This window comes from Bufo bufo, chromosome 8 (genome assembly GCF_905171765.1).
Source record: "Bufo bufo chromosome 8, aBufBuf1.1, whole genome shotgun sequence".
In the NCBI taxonomy this organism is placed as follows: domain Eukaryota; kingdom Metazoa; phylum Chordata; class Amphibia; order Anura; family Bufonidae; genus Bufo; species Bufo bufo.
Window position 1 is genome coordinate 16205397 of NC_053396.1, and position 23161 is coordinate 16228557.

The following is a 23161-nucleotide window of genomic DNA, read 5'->3' on the forward strand; positions in this document are numbered from 1 at the left end:
CTGCTCAGCTGCTGCTAACAACTGGCTTCAGCGGTGATGTGTCTATTATAGACATGACACTGCTGAATCCAATCAGGCTGGAGAGGAAGTAAACAAGCTGCAGACTGAAATATGGACACACGGGGACCAGCGCACAGGTCAGGAGCTGCAGGCAAGTGTGAATCTTTCCATAGTGGAGGCAGTAACACAAAAAATAGCGACACCACACACTAAACTCAAAATTCCAAAAAACATGATCTCTATTGTAACAAATCCAATTGAAAATATTCCATGATTAAAACAGATGATAAATCCAGTCCCCCCTGAAGGAAGCAACTGTGAAACGGCCTTGGGCTCTGTATTATTATTAGGATTTTGCACTTTGATTCATATTCCCTTTTTGGGTAATGTGTATTGGTTCCATATACGAACAGATATACATCACTTTTGTGTCGTAGATCTGGTGCATATTCTGTCGCACGCAATGTTGTGGCAGAATCTGCAACTTCTTCCCCACTATTCTAAAAAAAAAAAAAAGGGGCTGTGATGTGGTTTACCATTTTCTATGCGGTCTTACATTTGGAAGCGGCGGTAGATACGCCGAAGTTATATAGACACCGGCGCCTCCACCAGCACCAGGAACAGTATGGAGGCACGGAGCGCTTCCATGGGATTTCGGTCCGTGCCTCCGCACCACACTGGGGACCACTATTTGCGGTCCACAGCACATGCACGGGGAACAAGCATTTGTGTGCATGAGCCCCAAAAAAAAAGCCCAATGTCACCATTTTACTACAGAAAATGTAACACTACTAAAATTAACATCTCAACATATATCTCATGCACAATGAATAATTGTGAGCGATGCAAAGTAATGATGCTTAGGTGCGGTGAAGGGATTTAATAGGGAATGGCCAGGATTAGATAAGCATGGCGTCGTTATTCTCTTGCTTTGTTTTCCAGAAACAGCACTGCTATGGGCAGCATGTGGTACTGCAGCTCCACTTAAATGGGGCTGAGCTGCAATATAAGACACAGCTGATGGAGGTGTGTGGCGCTGTTTCTAGTCACAAAAGACGACGCTTTCTTTTCTTACATACAACCCAAAAGAGATACCACCTACCCAACCCCCCAAAAAAATTGCAGAGTGTACTATAGGCGCTCTAGCTATGAAGACAGGTTTCACTTCAGATGTAATGTCCATCAATACCCAAAAATGGCTGGGGTTCAGTAAAGCAAACTTCCGAAAATATTACCTACTTACCTGCATTTCAATGATGAACAACCTCCTCCCCCCCACCCCCAAAAAAAAAAAAGCATAAGGCCCCATGCACACGACTGTATTTTGTGTCTGCATCTGGTTCGCAAAAGTTAGAACACGTCCTATTCTTGCCTGCAAAATGTGGACCACGTGCCCATTGCAGTCAATGGATCGGCAAAAAAAACGGATACAAAATACATGCTGTTGTGTGCATGAGGCCTAGAAGGGATAAGCCAACTACACCCAAAACCAATTTCTCCTTAATTTTTGGAGAAGTACACTTAGGCATGTGTGAAGTATATGCTATAGACCTGGTCATGGACCTTTTGGAAAAAAAGGGGCACTGTTATCGCTAAATGAGTCGGCAATGGACCGCATGAAAAAGAAAATGCAAAATCAAAGACATACGGTATATAAATATTAAAAAGGACATAAATCTTAAAAACATTCAAAATATATGATGGTTATACAAAATAATAAAAAAAGAATATAATATAAATTTGTATACATAATATGAACATGTCTAAAATAGGACTACAAAAAATAGTTACGTGTAATATATTCCTATATTTTAATATATTTATATATCTTAATGTATTTTACATATTTTTATATTTACGTATTGTAATATAGAATATACCGTATATACACAAAGTAATTACATTTATATATAAATATATTAAAATATAAATATATAAAAAAAAATGAAAGGACCTAAAGACTGACAACACATACACATGAATAAAGAAAAATGAAAGAACGAGATAGAGTATTTCATTTTATTTAATTTCAGTGCTTTCATAAAATAAATATGAGTTAAATAACCATGGTGGAGGGTATGGGGGGGGGGGACACAGGCAAGGGGTGCGGAGCATGATAACAAATCCTCTTTATGCACTGTAGACTTATAAAGCTTTCGGTTATATACAGAAACATCGACAACGAATATATACAAAACTGCAGCAGTCTCGAGTAACATGGAAGAAGGGCATTACTAAGAGTGGGGGGGACCTGTAGAGTGGAGACATCCGCTGAACCAACCTGCTTTCTGAACAATTAAAAACCGCCATTAAACATCAAAGCCGTGCCTGGCCGCGTGCCGCGAGATCCACAAATCCAGGTTGGGTGCTGGGATTCGTATTTCCGCATCGGGCGGCTATAAGAGCAACGACGAGCTTCTTCATTTTTGTACCAAAGTAATTCAAGTAATACTTCAGACAAGTGCAAACCGAAAAAAGAAAAATATACATATAATACTCTCAAAAAAAATATATTTCAATATTTCCGGTGTAATGTTTAATTAAAACTTAACAATGGAGCTCACATCATGTTCGGTGAAACAGTACAGAAAGAAATCGTCCAAAGTGCGCAAGATAAATAAAAGGATGGAGATGGTGTTCTCCGTCCAAGTTCAACCGTCCTGATTGTAAGCGTGGAAAAAAATATCTATATAGGTGTCTGCAATTTTTGATTTGAAAGCATTAACTCCATCATCCGATTGAAAACAGAATTTTTGTAAAAAAATTTATTCCCAAAAATACTAAGTAGCTCACTCCAAATGATAAATAATAAAAAAAAATAATAATATGAATTACACCTCCCGGCACACATGCTCTGGATTTTACAGTGTGCTTCTTTTTCGAGAACACAGCAACTAATAGGACTGCAATTGTAACACATCATAAAACCATAAAAATAAAAAATAAAAAGATTGTGGTTTGTTAGTTTTTTCTCTATTTTATCAGTGCACCATTATGTTCTATACAGACAGGAGTACCGTGCTCAGAGTGGAACTGGTCTACATCTATGCCAACACACTTTGCCGGAGCAAATATTTCAATACCACCGTACCTCGGGAAAGGGTTGTTTAAAAAATAAAATAAATTACATCCAACTTAGAATTCCAGGTGTGTAATCATTATATCCTTGGACATTAGAAACCGTGGATTGCAGGACAGCCAGCAGCTGTAGTGTGTACAATTCCTATACATCAGCAGCACCAAAAAAAAAGTAAAAAAGCCAGCAGTAAAAACGATTGCATTTCCAAGATTTCATTTCCTTCCAATATTTTATTTTTGATTCTTTAGTTATTTTTTTTTCCCCCCCTCCTAAAACTGCTGGAAATCATCATCATTCTTCTCAGGCGCCTCCCCGCTTCCAAGATCCCTTAGCTTAATAGCTGTTTTGGAGCACTTCAAGTAACTGGAAATCCACTTGGTAAGAATGTAACGACATGCATTGTTGTCCCTCGCCTAAGGAATCGTCAAGTTCTGATGTTTCACCGCAGACGTCGCCCGCTTGTCGGGAGGGAGATGGCGAAGATGAAACTTGGGAACGGGAAAAAAAAAATATATAATAATGTCTAAAAATAAAAAGGGGAAATAATAAATAGGTGATGAGCGCATCCTCTGATTTTGTTGTGGAGAAAAATCTGGACTGCGGCAACAGAAAAAAATAAAGCGAGGAGAACGATTTCTCATTGTCCGTGTAAAACGCATTTTAAAACTTCCCTTTGGAAAATAAAGGAATAAAACTGAAGAAGAAAAAGGGAAGAAAGAAAACATTCAAAGTGCTGCACAGTTTTGTCCACTGCAGGAAAGGCGTAAACATTTTCCTCTAAAACCAGCGTGATCGGTCGCGCGTCACTTTCCTAGCGGGTTCTTCTTTGGCAACGCGGGTCGCTTGGCTTGCCACAAGTGGTTATGGATAGTCAGTGCGTCGATGCTGACCGACATGGTTTTGGCGGGGATCACAGTAAACTGTTTTCTGTCCGAACTGTATTTGTAAAGTTTGTCAATCATTTTCTTAGTGATGGTTTTGGGACCTGTTCCCGTCAGTTTACAGATTTCATCAGATTCGGGAAAATAGGAATAAAGTGCTCGAAACTGACAGCCGGCGTCACGGAACAGGATGATGTAGTGGTTGGAGTCGCTCTTTTCTAGTTCCTGTATGGAAAGTAAAGTGAGACAAAATACAAGGCAAAAAACAAAATCAGTATTTTTTTTAATCTAAGGCTAAGTTCACATCAGTGTTGTTTTTTCTGTATGTTCTATAAAACAAATGGAAAAACGGAAAGAGGGGGGGGTTATTTTGAGTATCAGTTGTACTGTTTGGGTCTGTTCCATCAGGTTTCAAGATATTTTTTGAAGGGAGAATAAATACAACAGGAGCGGACATAAACAGCACAACTATAGATAACAACGCAAAAAAGTTTGTATTTCAACAGATCAGGGATCCTGCAGATTCCCATGCGGATTAGCCCCATTGTAATTTAACTGGGCTAAACCATGGCTTTTCTAAGCAGATCCCGTGAAAACAACAAATAGGTGCTGCATTTTAAATTCGAAATAGGAATGGAGTATAAAATACCACAAAACTACGAAACACCAGCCGACTCTGTTGTGGGGCCCTGAAAGGGTCAACACGGGCTTTACAAAACAGATATGTTAGGGCGGGATCACACTAGTGTTATGGAGTCCGTTATAACGGAAAATAACGGAATCCATAGGATGGAATGCAAAACGGAAGCCTTTAAGAGGCATTCAGTTTTGCTCCATCCTAAGTATAGAATAGAATAGAATAGAAGTCTATGGGAATACATACCGGATCAGTCTAGGTCCCGTTATGCAAGACAGAAAACAAAGTCCTGTCGACAGGACTTTATTTTCCGTCTTGCATAACGGGAACCAGATGGATCCGTTTAGATTCCCATAGACTTCTATTAGGACGGAAAGCAAACAGAATGCCTTTTAAAGGCTTCCGTTTTGCATTCCGTCATAATGCAAGTCTATGGGCAGCAAAACGGATCCGTCCTTCCGTCTTATGGATTCCGTTATTTTCTTTTATAACCATTTTATAACAGAAAGCCATAACGGGCTCCATAACGCTAGTGTCAACCCACCCTTACACTTACATCCAAGGTCATGTTCTTCTGCGATTCGTTCACCTTTCCAGCAAGGCAGCAGTGGGCTATAGCATTGTGTATTATTGGTTTATTTGACTTGCTGCTGGGCTCTTTATAAAGTTTTGGACCTTTAAAAAATAAATAAATAAAAAAATTGTCAACGTTAACGTTATAATTTTAAGACGCAGAATATAAAAAAAAAATTAAATTTTCAGATATCAATGTGCAGTCTTAGAGAGAATAAAAATATTTATAGACAATATAGCACAATAAATTATTGGAAGCATGCATGCAAGGAAGAGCAACTACTGCTGAAAAGATTGCAATTAGATATGAAATATGTTTAACTCTTTATGAACCTGAATATTCCGCCACTGATGCAACTGAAGATGCGGTAGATGCATTCTCCCAATCCCGCTCTGCATTTCTACTTTGGTGCCTGCTTGCCACAGACAGCATTTCCATGGAGTCCACCCTGCCATCAAGCAAACACGATACTTACAATGTTGAGATTATAGAAAGAACTGGCGTTTGTTTTTTTTTCAAAGCCCACAAAAATAAAATAATAGCCACAGGGATAAATCTGCGAAGTGTGTACCTGTGTGAAGGCGTTCCTCCAGAATGGACACTTTCAGCCTCTGTAGTGGCACCGGACGCCAAAGAGAGACTGGAACCGGACTGTGCACTGCTCAAGTTATCCGCTGCAGAGACAAAAAAAAAAAAAAAAAAACATTATTAACCCTTTTACTACCGGATGTTTTTTTTTGCGTTTTCATTTTTCTTCCCCATCTTCCTTGAGCCATAACTTTTTTTATATTTCCATTTACATAGCTGAACGAGGGCTTATTTTTGCGGGACAAGTTGTACTTTCTAATGCCAACATTAATTATGGCATACAATGTAGTGGGAAGCGGGAAAAAAATTCCAAATGGGGTGCAATTGGGAAAAAACGCAATTCCTCCACCGTTTTGTTTGTAGCAAAACTGACCCATGCCCTTTATTCTCTGGGTCAGTAAGATTACAACGATACCCCATATGTATAGGTTTTATGTCTGAATAGGGTAAAAATACATTTTAACTTTGAAAAAAAAATAATCTCTTTTTTTTTTATATCACCATATTCTGACCACCATAACTTTTTTATAGTTATGTCTACTGAGCTGTTTAGGGGCTCATTTTTTCGGGACAATCTGTACTTTTTATTCATACCATTTTGGAGTGTTTGTGACTTTTTGATTACACTTTATTACTTTTTGGGGTAAGAGAAGCAATGAATTATATAGCAAATTGGCCATTTTGACCCTTTTTTCCATTACGCCATTCACCATATTGATACCGATGAGGTTTACATTTTTTGTTATTTAGGTATTTATTTTTTTATTATACGGAAAGGGGGGGGGGGGTCGGGAATTTAAACTTATATTTTTTTTTTTTTTACTTTTTTAATTTTGAACCATCATGTATTTTTAAAATGACTGTCAATTGCTCATTTCTTATGTTGGCCTGCCATCTTGTGGCCAAAATAAGAATTGCAGCATGAATACTGTGGGTCTTGTCAGTGAGACTCACAGCATTCAAAGCAACTACCGACATCCCCATTGGCCACAGGGGGTGTCGGTAGGAAGCCTGGAAGTGCAAGACTCCGGGTTTTTTACACTTTAGATGCCGTGATCTCACTTGATCACGGCATTTAAAGCCTTTAATTACCGCGAACGGCATTATTGTGGAGCACCTTGCTCCATCAGTGGCTGGTACCTTATTTTTATGTTATGTTTTTAACCTACATGTACCCAGCAATTTAGGAGGAATTAGTGAGTAGTGTATTTTAATTTAAAAAAACTTGTCGTCATCTACAATACCAGCAGTGGGTGTTCCTGCCTTTCTTTATATAACCTTTTTTTCTCTATATTGGGCTCTGGGTGGTCCAAATAGGCAGTGAACCCCCTGATATCCTATTGCTCTCTGGTTGAGATCCCTTTGTCTTTACATTCAGTTTATTTTTTCTTCTACACTTTACATACAGTACACAATACTTTTTGGTCACACAAAGCAGGTTCCAAGCACCAACTAGAAGGTTGCTTCATTGAAGCACAATAAAGAATAGGATGAAGCTTTACATATAATAATCTGAATAATTGTAATATATTGGAATTTACATTCTCCTTTGATTACCTGATTATAATGGTATTCTGCTTGACACTGTAACAAATCAAACTGTAATGTACTTTCTTTAACCGTTTGAAATGAAAAACTGAATAAAAACTTTTGAAAAGGAAAACCGCTAAATTTACATAGATGAGCTGTATACAATTTCTGGTAGAACGGTCTTTCCCTTCAGTGGCACGGTCAGACTTAGATGCCACCAAGCTTTAGGTTTATCTGCATACGACATCTCCCCTCACATTAAAAACCATAAAGATACTCACCCTTCCATCTGCAGGGATCTATTTCCTTCAAAGCAAAAGTTTTCTCCACCCCCAAAAAGACTAGTTTTGAAGAAAACTTACGTGTAGAGGAATATTTCGTTCCTGAGTCACTGTGGGATTCCTCTCTGTGGACAGACTTAGGCCGAGATTTCTTAGGTTTCGGCTTGGGCTTGGGCCTTCCTACCCCTTGCTCTTCTAAGATCTGTTGTTGCTTCCTTCGGAGATATTCTTGTTTGATGAGTTCCCTCCTTGCTTTTTCTTCATCCTTCCGTATACGATCTTCCTCAGCTTTGCGACTAAAATGGAAATGATAGATTTGCTTACACCTAAAAATATGCACACAGTCTTTAAACTCTAGTCAGTGGGCCAGATTTATCATTACACATCTTACTTCGCTTTTGCATATGTCCAAAGTCAGATTTATGATCGGCCCTTTAAGACTGTGATAAATGCGGTTTGACGGTAGCAGTTTATCCTTCAGTAAGCGGCTTTACAAAAGTCGCACGTCTTTACGAAAAAGTCGCATGTTCTATTAAAAAGTCGCATAAGATAAGCATGGTCCTCACTGGAGTGAAATTGCGCAATTTTTTGTGACTTTTTAAATTGTCGCAATAGTAAATCTGTCTAGAGATTCATTTACATAAGAAAACACAGGCACTTTCAGAAAACTGGCGAGCATAGCGCAGAGCCAATAAAAGTCGCAAATTTTTGTGCAGTTTTAGCGATTGCGCAAAAATTTGCTTCATTATTTTGAGTTGAGCTAATAAGAAATCTGGCCCCGAAAATTTACCAAACACAAGATTTTGCATTTTCTGTCTTAAGCTACTTTCACACTAGCGGCACGGACCTCCGGCAGGCTGTTCCGTCAGGTGAACAGCCTGTCGGATTCGTCCTGCCGCTAGTGAACGTGTGCCCCCGGACTGCCACTCCGACCCCATTGACTATAATGGTGGCAGGGCAGAGTTCCGGCGGGGGCACCGCAGCGCACGGCGAGAGGCTGCCGGAATAAATGTCGGACATGTCGTAGTTTTATTCCGGCAGCCTCTCGCCGTGCCTCCGCCCCCACCCCCATTATAGTCAATGGGGAAGGAGCAGCAATTCAGGGGCACACGTTTACTAGCGGCAGGACGGATCCAACAGACTGTTCACCCGACGGAACAGCCTGCCGGAGGTCCATGCCGCTAGTGTGAAAGTAGCCTTAAAGGGGTTGTCCAGTTTCCTATATTGAAGACACCTCTGTTATTCAGCTGTTCGGGGAGAACGCAGAGCTTGTACAAGCGCTGTGTTCTCCGTTTACCTGCCAGCCGTTGACATTGCAGTGGCAAGCAGTGTAATAACAGCTCATCCTCCACTTGAATGGGAAGGAGCAGCTGTAGTTCCACTCTGTCCCATTCAAGTGAATGAGATGGAGGATCGGTAATTACACCTGCTCGTCACTGCGATGCCGACAGCAAGCAGGTAAACCGTGAAGTGAACGCAGTGTTCACACGAGTGCTACTTTATCTTCAAACAGCTGATTGGTGGGGCTTCCAGGAGTCAGTCCCTATCGATCTGATATTGATGACCTATCCTTATAGAAGTCATCACTATCGGATGGGCAGGGGTCTGACTCTGGCGCCCCTGCTGATCAGCTGTTTTACAGTAGCGCCAATGCCAGAAATAGAAAATGGGAGCAGCGCTGCAGTAAACCACCTCAGTCCAGCATACAGTGTAGGTCCAGCGCTTATACCGCAGCAAAGAGCCCATAAAGTCTTATGAGGACTTGTACATTTAGGCTTCATTCTCATTTAGGATCCAATCAGGATTTCGACGCTCATCTGCACCAAAATAATCATCAGATCCACTAACAACTTGTATTATTGGATGCGAATGGGGTTTCTGTAACATGCATTGGGGGAAAAAAAAAAAAAAACACGCGCAGCTGCACCATGGAAAAAAATGGGGAGAATAAGTAGCATATGGATTCTTACGGATTAGCCGGCGGAGGTCTAAGTAATTATTCAAGATGAAAGGTATGGGACTTACCGAGCTTCATCTCTCTTTGACTCAACCTCTGCCTCCAGCTGCTGCTTCCTGAGCCGAGCTTCTTCTGCTTTCTTCTGCTGCTTCAAAAGAAAGGCCGCCCGCTTCTTAGCCAGTTCATCCTCTGCTTTCTGCTCGTCCTGGAAGAGATTGATCAGACAGTTATTATGTAGCCGCCGGGAAGACCTTTACTTACACCTCACGATCCTAATAAAAGACTAAAGGGGGCCACAAGATGATCAAAGTGGATGATTGCAACCAAAAAGATCAGCCGTTGGGTGAAATTTAACAAATGATTGTTTTAGCAACAGGCAGAGTCGTAAATTTCGATCAGATACTCGGACCAAAAGATCTTTCCTAGTTGAACGCCCCAAGGAAGATTTTTGCCCATCACCCGATTTCATTGAACATGTATGGCCCATACGAACAAATGCAATGGCCAATATGGATGAAAACGTGAGTGGCCATGTCTGAGAAAAGATTGTTCACCAGATGATTGCTATAGCAGTGAGGTGGCCACAAACAGCAAGTCACCGCTGAAGCCAGTCATTGGCTGCAGCAGAGTAAGTGACCATGCTCATGCTGTGGGAACTGGTACATGGACACAGCGGAGGCGATCAGGCAAGTAGGAATCTTCTGTTTAGAGAGGCAGATGGAGGGCACTTGCTAAGAATTCATTATTCCTGGACGAGCTCCTTTAGGGCCAAGGCTACACGGCAACAGCAAGTCGTGCAACAAAAAAGGGTACAGCTACAAGGCGACGCGCGTCACTGAAAAGTTGCACAACATTTTTTGTAATAATAGTCAATGGTGTCCCAACAAGACATGCTGCAAAACAGTCTGACTGTCACAGAATCGCATGGCGACACCATTGACTATCATGGCGACAGCATTGACTATCATGGCGACAGCATTGACTATCATGGCGACAGCATTGACTATCATGGCGACAGCATTGACTATCATGGCGACAGCATTGACTATCATGGCGACAGCATTGACTATCATGGCGACACCATTGACTATCATGGCGACACCATTGACTATCATGGCGACACCATTGACTATCATGGCGACACCATTGACTATCATGGCGACACATGTCACCGGGCAGCCCCAGCCTTAAGAATTCAGGTTCAACTCTAGGATGGAGGTTATAAGCATTGCAAATCCCAAAACTAAGGGAGCACACAATGGGGCAATGAAATAAACAGCAAAAGTCAAATTGAGGAAAAGTAAATCTCAGATGGGACACTGGATCTTAAAGGGGTATACTCCGAAAGATATGGGGGATGGCAGAAGACCACACCTGTAGTCTACAACGTGCTACCAGGAATCACTACAAAGATTCCCTTGTTATGAACATTACATTTTTATTGATATTTTCAAAGAAAAAGATTAGATTAGAATAAGTTTCGTTAAAGGAGGAGGGAATGAAAAAAAAAAAAAAAAAAAAAGGGTTTATTGGACATGGCGACTTAAGAAATAGAAAACTTTTGTACAGTTCTTAGGCGAGGTATACGGCTACATCTAGCAAAGCTAATGGACATATGTCAAAGAGATTCCCTTTTTATGAAGTGAATGTGTCATCACTTTATGATCAGTGGGAATCCAACCTCTGGCCCCCCCTGACCTATTGCAGAGAGTAAAGAGGACAAGATGGGCATAACCTTTCAAAAGAACAGCCGTCAGACAGGGCGACATGTACGGGATGACAAGAGGGAAAAGTGCACATCATACGCCATTACGTCCCATGTTATCATGGCGGCAACATCTGTGTGATGCCCCTCTGCCAGGGAGGTACTGAAATAAGCACACGCTTCTGACCGGGGCCCTACATGGGAGTTTGGGCCACTGTTCAGCAGGTTCAATGTCATCCAATAAAACACAATCCTATGAGCATCTTATAGATTATTAATATTATATGTTGTAAAACTGACAGTAGGAGAGGCCATCGCTGCGACCACCACATAGTTCCATACATAGTTACATAGTGAATACGGTGGGAAAAAAAGGATAAGTCCATCAAGTTCAACCAAGGGATCGGTGGGGCCGCGAATCCCAGAAGGAAATGAAACTATGATTTCTACACGTTTTCATAAGCATTAATGTTTACTTTTAAGAATTCATCTAAACCCTTTATAAAACTGTCCCCTGTTTCTGCTATGACCACGTCCTGAGGTGTCTATTCCACAGACTCACAGTTCTTACAGTAAAGAAGCTTTGACGCTTCCGGAGACTGAACTTTTTCTTCTCCAGTCGGAGGCAGCGCCCTCTTGTCTTTTGAGGGCATTTTACATGGAACAGTTTTTCACCGTATTTTTTAGTATGGCCCATTTAAATATATATGTGTAGGTTAATCATGTCTCCCCTTAGACGTCTCTTCTCAAGACTAAATAAATTAAATTCTTTAAATTTTTCTTCATAACCAAGACCCTCCAGGCCCGTTATCAGTTTAGTCGCTCTCCTCTGTACTTTTTCCGGCTCCAGGGCGTCCTTTCTATGGACTGGTGCCCAGAACTGAGCGCGACAGATTGCCTCCGGATGAGTTCAGGGTGCGTTCAGTGAAACTCGCACCATTTTGCAAGCAAGTTCAGTCCGTTTTGTCTGTGATTGCATTCAGTTTTTTCCCCGTGCGTGCAATGCGCTTTGATGCGCTTTTCACACGCGTGATGAAAAAAACCTGAAGGTTTACAAACATCTCTTACGCTACTTTCACACTAGCGTTTTTTACTGGTCTATAATTACCTGTGAAGGACCTAGATCCAATTTTGAATATGGGCACCACATTTGCGAATTATAAACAGGGGCACAGCAATGATTGGACTCAGCTCTTTTTTAATAACTCTTGGGTTTAATCCATCTGGACCCGGAGCCTTGTTCACATCTACCTTATTTAACTTAGCGTGGACCACATCTACAGTTAGCCAATTGAGTATATTACTGGTTGTACTAACAGCCCCAGCACCACAGATATCAGCTCCTTACTCTTCTTTTGTATATACAGAGCTAAAAAAAAACATTTAGTAACTCTGCCTTTTCCTTATCTTCATTGACTAACCCCCCTTTAGCATTATTTAGGGGACCTACCTGCTCAGACCTTGGTTTTCTAGGATTTATATATTTAAAGATGATTTTGGGGATTTGTTTTGCTCTCTTTGCCACCTGCTGTTCATTTTGTATTTTTGCTCATTTTATCTCCTTTTTACAGATTTTATTAAGCCCTTTGTAAACTTCAAAGGCTACAGCTAACCCCTTAGATTTGTATTTTTTAAACTCCCTTTTTTTGTCATTTATTGGCCTTTTTACTGTAGCTGTAAGCCATGGGTGTGGGGGGCAATTGTAGCCGTTTATACTTGTTACCTAAACAAATAATTTTTTAGTGCAATTACTGAATGTGGATTTAAAGCTCTTCCATTTATCCTCAGTATTATTATGTGACAGTAGCTGCTCCCAGTCTATGCCCTGAAATGCTGCCCTCAACCCAGGGAAATTAGCCTTTTTAAAATTCAATAACTTTGCTCTGCCTGACAAAGTTTGCTTCTTATAGTTTAGGGGGAATATAATTATATTGTGGTCACTATTACCTAGTGTTTCTTGAATAATAAACATTTCCAACAAGTTCTGCATCATTAGAGATTACCACATCCAACAGAGCATCGCCTCTAGTGGGAGCTTCTTCTACAAACTGGCCCATAGGCGGTGGCGTGGCCGGATGAGGAGCTGAGGACGCACGCCGCACTAGCTCTGGAGCCTGGAAGTTAATAAAGCTGCCCACAGCAGAGTTAGCAACCCCAGCATTCGCCAAAGGCTGTGGGAAATCCTCCGGACCACCATCTTGCCACTTACAGGTATGGGTCGCACTAGGAGAAAGGAGGAAGCGCCAAGCAAAATCAAGGTGTTCAGCAGGGCAGCCGAAAGAATCAAAGATGGTGCCCGCTCCTAACACCACGCGGCGCCAGAGGCACAGCCCGACAACGCTCCCATCCCAGCGCGCCTCACGAATACAGGGGGAAGAAGCTCCTCACATGTACCAAGTCCACCCACCTCAGCAATCTCTTCTCCATCTAAAAAGCAACAGGCATCAGTAGCTGCCCCTCATCAGCAAGTGCTGCAAGACACCATATCCTCCTATGATGAGGGAATCTCTACTCTCCTTCACCCCCATCTGTCAATGCCCAGTCCGCACCAGTCACAGAAGCCACTCTAAGGTCCCTACTATCTGACCTGAGACACTCTATACAGAAAGACCTCACCTCTGCCTTTTCTGCCTTACAAAAATATATTATTCCAATTGGTGAGAGAACATCCCATAGGGAGGATAAAACGGAAGAATTGACTAATGCCCACAACCAGTTAGTGGACGCACACAATGATGTTGAGGATGATATATCAGCACTGAAACTTAAACTAGCGGATATTGAGGATCGTTCAAGACGCAATAATCTGAGAATTAGAGGGGTCCCTGAAGTCGTCGAACCATCCTGATCCATGCCTATGACACCTGACTGAAGACAGCCCGCCATGTTTATGTTCTTTGCATTATATTGCTGAAGCATTAGGGTATATTCAGTTGATATGGTTGTGCCATGGCTTTTGCCACACAGTCAAGAATGCATGGCAATAACCATGTGCAGTTTCACATCTAGAGCAGGTAAAGTTAATTAAAGGGCATCTGTCAGCAGTTTTGTTCCTAAGGGACTGACATGTTACATGTGCGCTTGGCAGCTGAAGGCATCTGTGTTGGTCCCATGTTCATATGTGCCTGCATTGCTGAGAAAAATCACATTTAACTATATGCAAATGAGCCTCTAGGAGCAATGGGGGCGTTACCATTACACCTAGAGGTTCTGCTCTCTGCACTTTGACAGGGCGCAGCAGTGTAAATCTGATCACACCTGCCTGGTCCTGTCAAAATGAAAAGGGCGCGGCAGTTGCAGAGAGAGCAGAGCCTCTAGAATGTAGTGGTAACGCTCCAGTTGCATATATTAAAAATTCAGTTCTCTCAGCAAAGCGGGCACATATGAACACGGGACCAACACAGACGCCATATGCAACAGGACAGCAAGTTTTATAGGGACAAGTCTGCTGACAGATGCCTTTTAAAACCATAGCAATTACCAATAAAACAACAAGCATTTTTACCACGCAGCTCTCGGCCACTGGGCAACAAGCACAGCAAAACCAGTACATATCTTTATCTGGTGCCCAGAGTCATTTGAACAAAGCCATGGCTTACATAGACAAGACAACAATGGATGGGGGCTACTTGCCTTAAAGAAAAACCCAAAACCAGACTTCTGATCTTCACTGATCACATCTGTGGATAATTCAGAATCCTCAGCTCCGTGCTCTTCCTCGGGCTCTTTCAGTTCAGAGAGATCAACCTCAATCAGGCTACTTTTGTTCGTAAGCCGCTCATCCATTGGGACGTTTTCTTTTCCAGACGTTTCGGAAGATCCCACGCCAGCCACGCGTGCGCCATTCAAAGAGTCCATGTGCATTTGTTCAGAAAGAATATTTGCATCTCTGGAGGTGGATAGAACAAATGTCCTCTGGTTGTTGTCCTCATGGAGCCGGAAAGTACCGGGGGATTTATCCTGCGCACCGTTTACTTGCTCTGTACCGTTTTCTACAATATCAGAAGGGGCACAAGGTGATTTCAGAAGTGGGGCAGATTTTAAGTGGGGTAAAGTTTCTATGCTGTGGGTGGGTGTTATCACACGTGATGTCTTTTCCTTGGTGGTTTTATGTTCATATGCCCGGGATGATCTGGAGTTACGACCCTGACCAAATCTCTTACGAGGTCCCGTAGAGGCTCCTGTTGGGGACAGGGGCTCCATAAACTGAACAGGTGGTTTTAACTTACGGTCTTGGGTGCTATTTTTAAGCTCTGGTATTACAGAGCCGGGTGCTTTCATGAGCATCTCTTGCTGCTGGGAAATCTTCAGTATCGCCTGTTGTAGTGTACTGATCGTCTCATTTAGCTTCTCAATGGAAAGGTTACACTCACTGGCATCTAACTCGCCGTCTGCCTCTTCAGGACTAACGTCTGCAATTACATTGCACAGGTCTCCTTCTAAATCTGGCTCCTTGGGCTTCTGCTCAAACACTTCCTCAACTTTAAGTTCTTTGGAAACTTCGCTTCCCAGGTCAGTTTTTTCAAAGTGCACTTCTGCCTTGGAGTTGACAACATCAGCCGACTCCGGGTTCAGCTTAGTGTAATCCTTAGGGAAATGTTCAGGCTTCAAAGGGTGAGAAGGTCCGTCAGCTTTTCCTTTTTTCACGACATGCAAGAATGCAGCTTTGCCGAGTTTTAAGCGCTGCCTTGCAGACAGCGACTCCATTTTCTTCTTCTGAGCTTCAATAGCCCTCCGCTTCTCCTCCAGTTGCATGTGAAGTTGGACAAGTTCAGAAGCAATGACGTTTGAGTGGTCTTTGTTCTGTCTCCCAGGACTCTGCTCCCTCCGCTGCTTCCAGGTTGTCAGCGGAGGAGGGCAGCACTCAGAACCATCTGGGGTGGTCTTTTGTGAGCTGCTTGTACTTGACTTTGTTTCATAACTATTCAGCCTTTGAAACTTTCTCTCAGCAAAGCTGGTCATACGGACACTGCCGCTAGCCATGGAGATGCTGCTTACCTGGGATATTGTACTTAGACACGGACTAGAGCGCCCGCTGCCATCGTCTTTGTCATCATTCTCCTTAACTTTCATATCCTCCTGCAATTTGGCCGACTCTTCTTCACCTATGTATTTACACACTGGGCGGGAAGGGGGCAGATCCTGCTCACAATCGTCCAGATCCAGATTGTCAGAATCAGAGTCAGTCCTCAATACCGTCCAAGTGCTTTCTAGATCTTGCTCTTTATCAACTAGGAGATTCGCCATCGGTTCTTCCTCAACAGCTTCAGCTTTAGAATCATGAAGGAAAAACCCATCGCCGAGCTGCTCTGATGGATCAACACTGCTGGTCGCAAGTGGCCTAAATGTGCCGTTACCATTTTCCAAGGACATCTGCAGGGGATCTAATCTAGAAGAATCTTCTGCAGGTAAGTCAGTACTACAGACAGGGATAAATGTTCTGTTTAGACCTTGTCCTGTGTGGTTAGTGGTTATTTTCTTGCGTGAAAAAGACTGCGACGCCTCATACTGACGCCTGGAAACAACACCTCTCTGCTTCCCTTCACCATACTCCTCTCTTTTGGGAACAGTTTGTTTTTCTTTTGCTGGTTTGAGAACAGCAGGCATTAAAGGCTCCAAGAAGAAACTCTCTGGCTTGCCGTCTACATCTGCCAACATCCTTCCTGGGGATCTTGCTGTGCCAGGTTGACTGGAAGCCCGGGAGGAGAAGCTCTGCAGTTCGAGGTCTACATGACTTGAGGTTTCATCTGCTTTAATGAATGCGACGAGCTCCTCTTCATCGTCTTCTATATCTAAATTTCCCAGTAGACTTCTTGAGGGTAAATGTGGTGCTGAATTAGCAGGCTGGTGCTTGGGAGTTGCATGTATGATATTGGAAGCCAAGCTGTCCTTACTTATTGACCGAGCAAGACTAATGCTGTCGCCAGAGGTTGCGTCAACATCATCAGCACAATGGAGGGCAAATGGAGGCTGGGAAAGGGGCCTGTACGAATACAGAAGGAAGAAAATATTAACAATAGCAAGGGTCATAGATCTGTGTATTACTGGAATCATTCCCTTTAGTGCTGGATATGATCCACAAATACAGCAGAGCAAACCTCAAATTCCGTAAAGATACTCAGAGTATCCTCCACCATGTAGGCTATAGATCGGAACTGGGATGTAGTATAAAACCACTTAAAAAAAAGAGTCTATTTGGAAGGAATCTTAAAAGGCTATGTACACTTTTGGAAGCAATTTTTTTTTATTATTGTATACATTGTATTCATTTTGAGCTAAAAAACATTTCAGTTCGAATGTATTAAAAATTGTGACCCCTTTCTCTGTACAGCCTTAAGATTCTCTAGTAGAATGCTCTGTATTTTACTCTGAACACCTAAACACTCCTTATAGCTTAATTCTTATCTTACTGATGAGAACGTGGCTTAAAGGGGTTGTCTCACCTCAATAATCACTATTTAATCAGTTCCCTGTAGTCCTTCTGTAATGTAGACCAATTTTTCCAATTTCCCGTTGTCATAGTTTATTCTTCCTCATACTGCCCCAAATTTCACGCTCGTTTCTATGGGTTACGGCCGCTGCTGTAATGTTATCAGAGGTGGCCACACAGGCGCACAGAAACTCTATTGGCTGGCTGCTCTGGTGGACATGTTTCATGGGCGCGAGCGCACACATTATTGCGCATGCGCAGTCACTCCCGGCCTCATCTGAGCTTTACTACCAGCTCCAAAGATCTACAGGGAGCGCACGCACACACACGCACACACACACACAAGAAAGGGGCAGGGTTGCATCCTCCCTGCCCTGCTTGTTGTGCCTTCAGCAAGCAGGGAACAGAGACCCTGAGAACCGCAAGGTATCCTGTAAATAACAAGGTGATATATATCCTTATATGAATGCTTGTTAGCGATGATCTGTACAATTATCTGAACGTGTAATATAAGCCTATGGGCTCATTCACACGACCGTATGAGTGGGTGTGGACCCATTCATTTCCACATGCTGTCCGTATCCGTAGTTCCGTTCTGCGGCCCCGCAAAAAAAAAGGATCGAGCACGTCCAATAGAGCATTTCTATCACAGTGACGGCCATGTGCGGTCCACAAATAGCGGAGCAGACATGGGCTGGTATGTGTGATTCGTGGATCCGCAATTTGAGGACTGCAAAACACTACAGCCGTCTGAATGAGTCCTAATGTATAGAAGGTTTACACAGCTAGACAGGTAACCCTTTGTGACAGAACAGCTGAATATGTTTATCAAAAACCAATTGAAAAAATGATTTTTAGCCCAAAATTACTAAAATGCAATCATAAAAAAAATTTCCCCCAGAGATGCACATAGCCTTTAAGAGATCTGCCATTTTAATCTGCCGTTTTCACTGGTGGGGGTCTGGGTACTGAGACCCTCACTGATGGCTGGAAGGAAGGGCTAGGTCCTAGGCCGATATCAGCTTTAGGACAGAGTAGTGTATGGGCTCCAAGGAAAGACATGGGCTGAGCACAACATCGCCCAAGCTCAGCCCAACAAAGCTGAAGGGGTGTCGTGTCGAGCTGAGCTCTTCTGATCCTGCGAGCCAGCGATCTGTGAGAGGTTTCACAACAAGGACAATCAAAACCTCATGTCACTACGACCCAACAGTAATTTATTTTGACTTTTTTTTTTATATATTTAAAGAAATCTTAACATTAAAAATTATTAAATTATTAATTCAAAGCTAAAACATGCCAACTAAACGCAGCTCGGCGGAATACTGACCGTGGCTTCTTCTCTGCCCAAGCCATGACAGAAGATCGAGGGGGAACATCAGAACGTGTCAAGGAATTAGAGCGATCGTTGTGACCTAAAATATAGAATGGAAATGTCAAATTTTGCAGGCTCTAGGTGTTCTTCCATATTTCATAAGTTGATATCCTGGTGAAGAATAAAGGATCAGGCAGTTGGATTTCTGCATGCTTGATCCTTTGTTTTAATGGTAGATAATGAGCCTATGCTTGTCTGTCAGTAGCTTATTCCCCTCTCACCACTGAAAACACATCCATATTTGGCCAAGTCAAATGTACATTGGGGATGGGGAGGGTCTGGAGGGACAGCTGTTGGTCAAAAAAACTTTTTACCGGTATTTAAAAAAAATACATTTTAACATTGAAAATCCCTTGAAGTCATCCTGGCTTCAGAGCTGGAAATCCCACATGCAGACTCATTGTAAAATGCTCGTCTAAGTAACACTGTGCAATAAGCACATACTTACTGGGGGTATCCTCGGACTGTACAGTCTTCTGCTGTTTTTGTCTTAAGGGCAGCAGCGGATGGGACGGGCTGAAGGCGGTGCTTCCTTTCCCACTGAATAATGATTAATACAACGTTAATTATGGGTCCAGCATAATAGCGGAGGAAAGCAGAACACACACACACACAGATTAAATCACAAGAGGGGGAGATATAATTAAATATCATTAACCCAGAACAGATCTTCAATTAAAACAGGACTTCTGTTTTCTGATTCACCCGTGATTCAGTCAAAGCTACAAGCAAATATCTGTCATCCAAGGGTAAATGTACATTATAGTAAGAAACACTGTGTGCTGTCCACATCTTTTGAGGTCCCATTGAAATGAATGGGTCCACATCTGATCCAGAAAAAAATGCAGAATGGATACAGTCGTGTGCAGGAGGCCTAAGAGAAGGGATGTCGCAGATCCTCAAATTACTTGCCTTTATGACAGCACTGCAATAAACTGGTTTCCAACAATTAAAAAAAAAAAATATATAAAATTCAACACTCACTTTTCCACTTCTTCAGGCTGCAAGTAATTTCTGATGCTGGAGTCAGACATGTTGTGAGCCGATGAATGGGGATCTGCTGTGCCCGAGGGGCTCGCCATAAAACTACGCTTTGTTGCATTGGAAATTGGAATCTGAGGGCGACTGGTTTTATGCGGGAATACTGCTTTTGCTGTGTAGATTGATTCAAAAAAGACAAACAAACTTCACAACTCTTACAGATTTATCAGACACCCAGTATTTTTAGACAGATCACTTTACCCCAACTAAAATGTCAAAGGCAAAAATCTAGATTTAGTTATATATCCATGTTTTTTTGTTAACAAAGCTTATGGGAGTATCTCATCTGGACATGTGTATGCCATAAATATCCGCTAGGGGCTCTGTCCTGTGCCGAATTTCACCCAGACAGCCACCCTGACAAGAGCATCGGAGCAGTTCAGCTGAATCACGCAGGGCAAAGAGCCAGTGACGTCACCGAACACAAATAAAAGAGCCTGCGCGATCCTGTACAGGGCAAGGAAAAGCATCGGAGCATGAACTGCTCCGATGCTCATGTCAGGGGGGTTGCCTGGGTGAAATTATGGGTATGTCCGGGAACAGCTCTGAACCCGGACAACCTCTTTAAAAGGGCCTCTGTCAGCAGTTTTGTACCTATGACACCGGCTGACCTGTTACATGTGCACTTGGCAGCTGAAGGCATCTGTGTTGGTCCCATCTTCATATGTGCCCGTAATGCTGAGAAAAATGAAGTTTTACTATATGCAACGGGGGTGTTACCATTACACCTAGAGGCTGTGCCCTCTCTGTAACTGCCGCGTCCTCCTCACCTGTCAAAGTACAGATGGCATGGCAATTACAGAGACAGCAGAGCCTCTAGGTGTAATGACAATGCCCCTATTGCTCCTAGAGGTCCATTTGCATATATTACATCATTTTTCTCAGCAATGCGGACACATATGAACATGGGACCAACACAGATGTCTTCAGCTGCCAAGTGCACATGTAACAGGTCAGCCAGTTTTACAGGTACAAAACTGCTGACAGATGCCTTTTAATTGAGAAGAGGCTTGGCATGCTCAGACCTCACTATTCACTTCTACGGGAGCTCTGGAAACAGCCAAGTTGGCAGTCTGGTACCCGCACCCATCAGACATTTGTGGCATGTCCTGTGGATATGCCCTAGAAGCCCAGATGGGAACACCCCTTTACTCACTGAATAATAAAAAGCTCTGTACATTCCCAATATGCTTTTGCAGCACAACTTTTCCAAGAGGTTTGCCGTCAGTGAATGGGGAGGGTTTACATAATGCACAGTGTACCAATGTATCTCTAATGAATAAGTTTGGGGCTATATGTCGACTATGAATGCGCATCATCACAAGCAATGATTGTGGTTGCACTACTACACTAGTCACGATTGCAAGAGACTTTTGCTGCACAACGTTCAACATGCGAAGTCAGTTTCTAGTGTCCAATAGCAAATCTTAAATCGTACATGACCTGAACACAGCTGTACGATTTGAGTGCAACAACAAGTCCCAGACAAATCTCGCATGGTGACCCTGGTTACATAACCAAAGTCACCATGTAGCCCTAGCCTTACGCAGCAGCCATGACCGTCCGATCGGGCGTACCTTCTTTAGACTCTTGTGTATCTCTAGGCTGAACAAAGTCAGGCTTCACATTTTCAAACCACCAGAAAAGCTCGGCAATAAAAACCATTATATTCGGCTGCAGAAACAAACAAAAGCGATTACTCCACAGTGTATTTCCAGTTTGCTAGGTTTTTTTTGCACCTTCACATGAACATCCTACCTTCAGAACTGATGAGGCGTATAACATGTCCTCTAAGGTCAAATAAAAACACTTATTGAGATATTCACTGGAGAACTCCTTCAGAAGCTGGATGTTGTACAGGCTGTCAGCGATTGAAGTCACTTCCTTTAAACAGATATCTGTGGGAGAGAGAACAGCCGTGTGTCAGAGGACCGCAATACGCAGATTTAACCCTACAAGGATAATTATTTCTGAGCCCAGCTGGCCATACATATTAGAAAGCTGCTGGCTGAACGAGACGCTTATCTCCCACAGGAAATATGGATCCAGGGATGTAACAGGCGGCATAATATCCTAACAGAAGGAAGTCCCGGGCAGGGGAACCCCTATAGGACATCCATATGATCTAATGGGGTATACGGCAAGGGGTTATCTTCATGGGACAGTCCATTCAAAATCAGGAACTGACGCCATCATTATAATATACATAGATCCAAAACAAGATCCATCAACAGCAGCTCACACTTTCTCTATGGCCTCTTTCACACTTGCGTTGTCCGGATCCGTCGTGCACTCCATTTGCCGGAGGTGCCCGCCGGATCCGGAAAAACGCAAGTGAACTGAAAGCATTTGAAGACGGATCCGTCTTCAAAATGCGTTCAGTGTTACTATGGCAGCCAGGACGCTATTAAAGTCCTGGTTGCCATAGTAGTAGTGGGGAGCGGGGGAGCAGTATACTTACAGTCCGTGCGGCTCCCGGGGCGCTCCAGAATGACGTCAGAGCGCCCCATGCGCATGGATGACGTGATCCATGTGATCACGTCACCCATGCGCGTGGGGCGCCCTGACGTCACTCTGGAGCGCCCGGGGAGCCGCACGGACGGTAAGTATACTGCTCCCCCGCTCCCCACTACACTTTACCATGGCTGCCAGGACTTTAGCGTCCCGGCAGCCATGGTAACCATTCAGAAAAAGCTAAACGTCGGATCCGGCAATGCGCCGAAACGACGTTTAGCTTAAGGCCGGATCCGGATTAATGCCTTTCAATGGGCATTAATTCCAGATCCGGCCTTGCGGCAAGTGTTCAGGATTTTTGGCCGGAGCAAAAAGCGCAGCATGCTGCGGTATTTTCTCCGGCCAAAAAACGTTCTGGTCCGGAACTGAAGACATCCTGATGCATCCTGAACGGATTTCTCTCCATTCAGAATGCATTAGGATAAAACTGATCAGGATTCTTCCGGCATAGAGCCCCGACGACGGAACTCTATGCCGCCCTATGTCGTACACAGTGAAACAAACCAAACAACAAATGAAAATATATAGCAAAGATAATTCATTTTCTATTAACAGCCAACGAGACTTATTAA

The 23161-nt window shown here is 43.0% G+C and overlaps 1 protein-coding gene across 1 annotated transcript in view; it reads right to left on the reverse strand.

Annotated features, from left to right (window-relative positions):
• Window positions 1-2018: 2018 nt before the first annotated feature.
• The window catches only part of CAMSAP1 (calmodulin regulated spectrin associated protein 1), a 48525-nt gene continuing 27382 nt past the window's right edge, over window positions 2019-23161 (reverse strand). Inside the window, exons 7-18 of the mRNA XM_040442351.1 lie at window positions 21834-21973; window positions 21653-21749; window positions 20019-20187; window positions 19483-19574; window positions 18990-19074; window positions 14866-17215; window positions 9596-9732; window positions 7652-7866; window positions 5743-5845; window positions 5504-5619; window positions 5154-5272; window positions 2019-4185 (exon numbers count right to left, since the gene is read on the reverse strand). Of these exons, the coding sequence (XP_040298285.1) occupies window positions 3883-4185; window positions 5154-5272; window positions 5504-5619; window positions 5743-5845; window positions 7652-7866; window positions 9596-9732; window positions 14866-17215; window positions 18990-19074; window positions 19483-19574; window positions 20019-20187; window positions 21653-21749; window positions 21834-21973 (3926 nt within the window). The 3' untranslated portion in view covers window positions 2019-3882. The remainder of the gene's footprint in view (window positions 4186-5153; window positions 5273-5503; window positions 5620-5742; window positions 5846-7651; window positions 7867-9595; window positions 9733-14865; window positions 17216-18989; window positions 19075-19482; window positions 19575-20018; window positions 20188-21652; window positions 21750-21833; window positions 21974-23161) is intronic.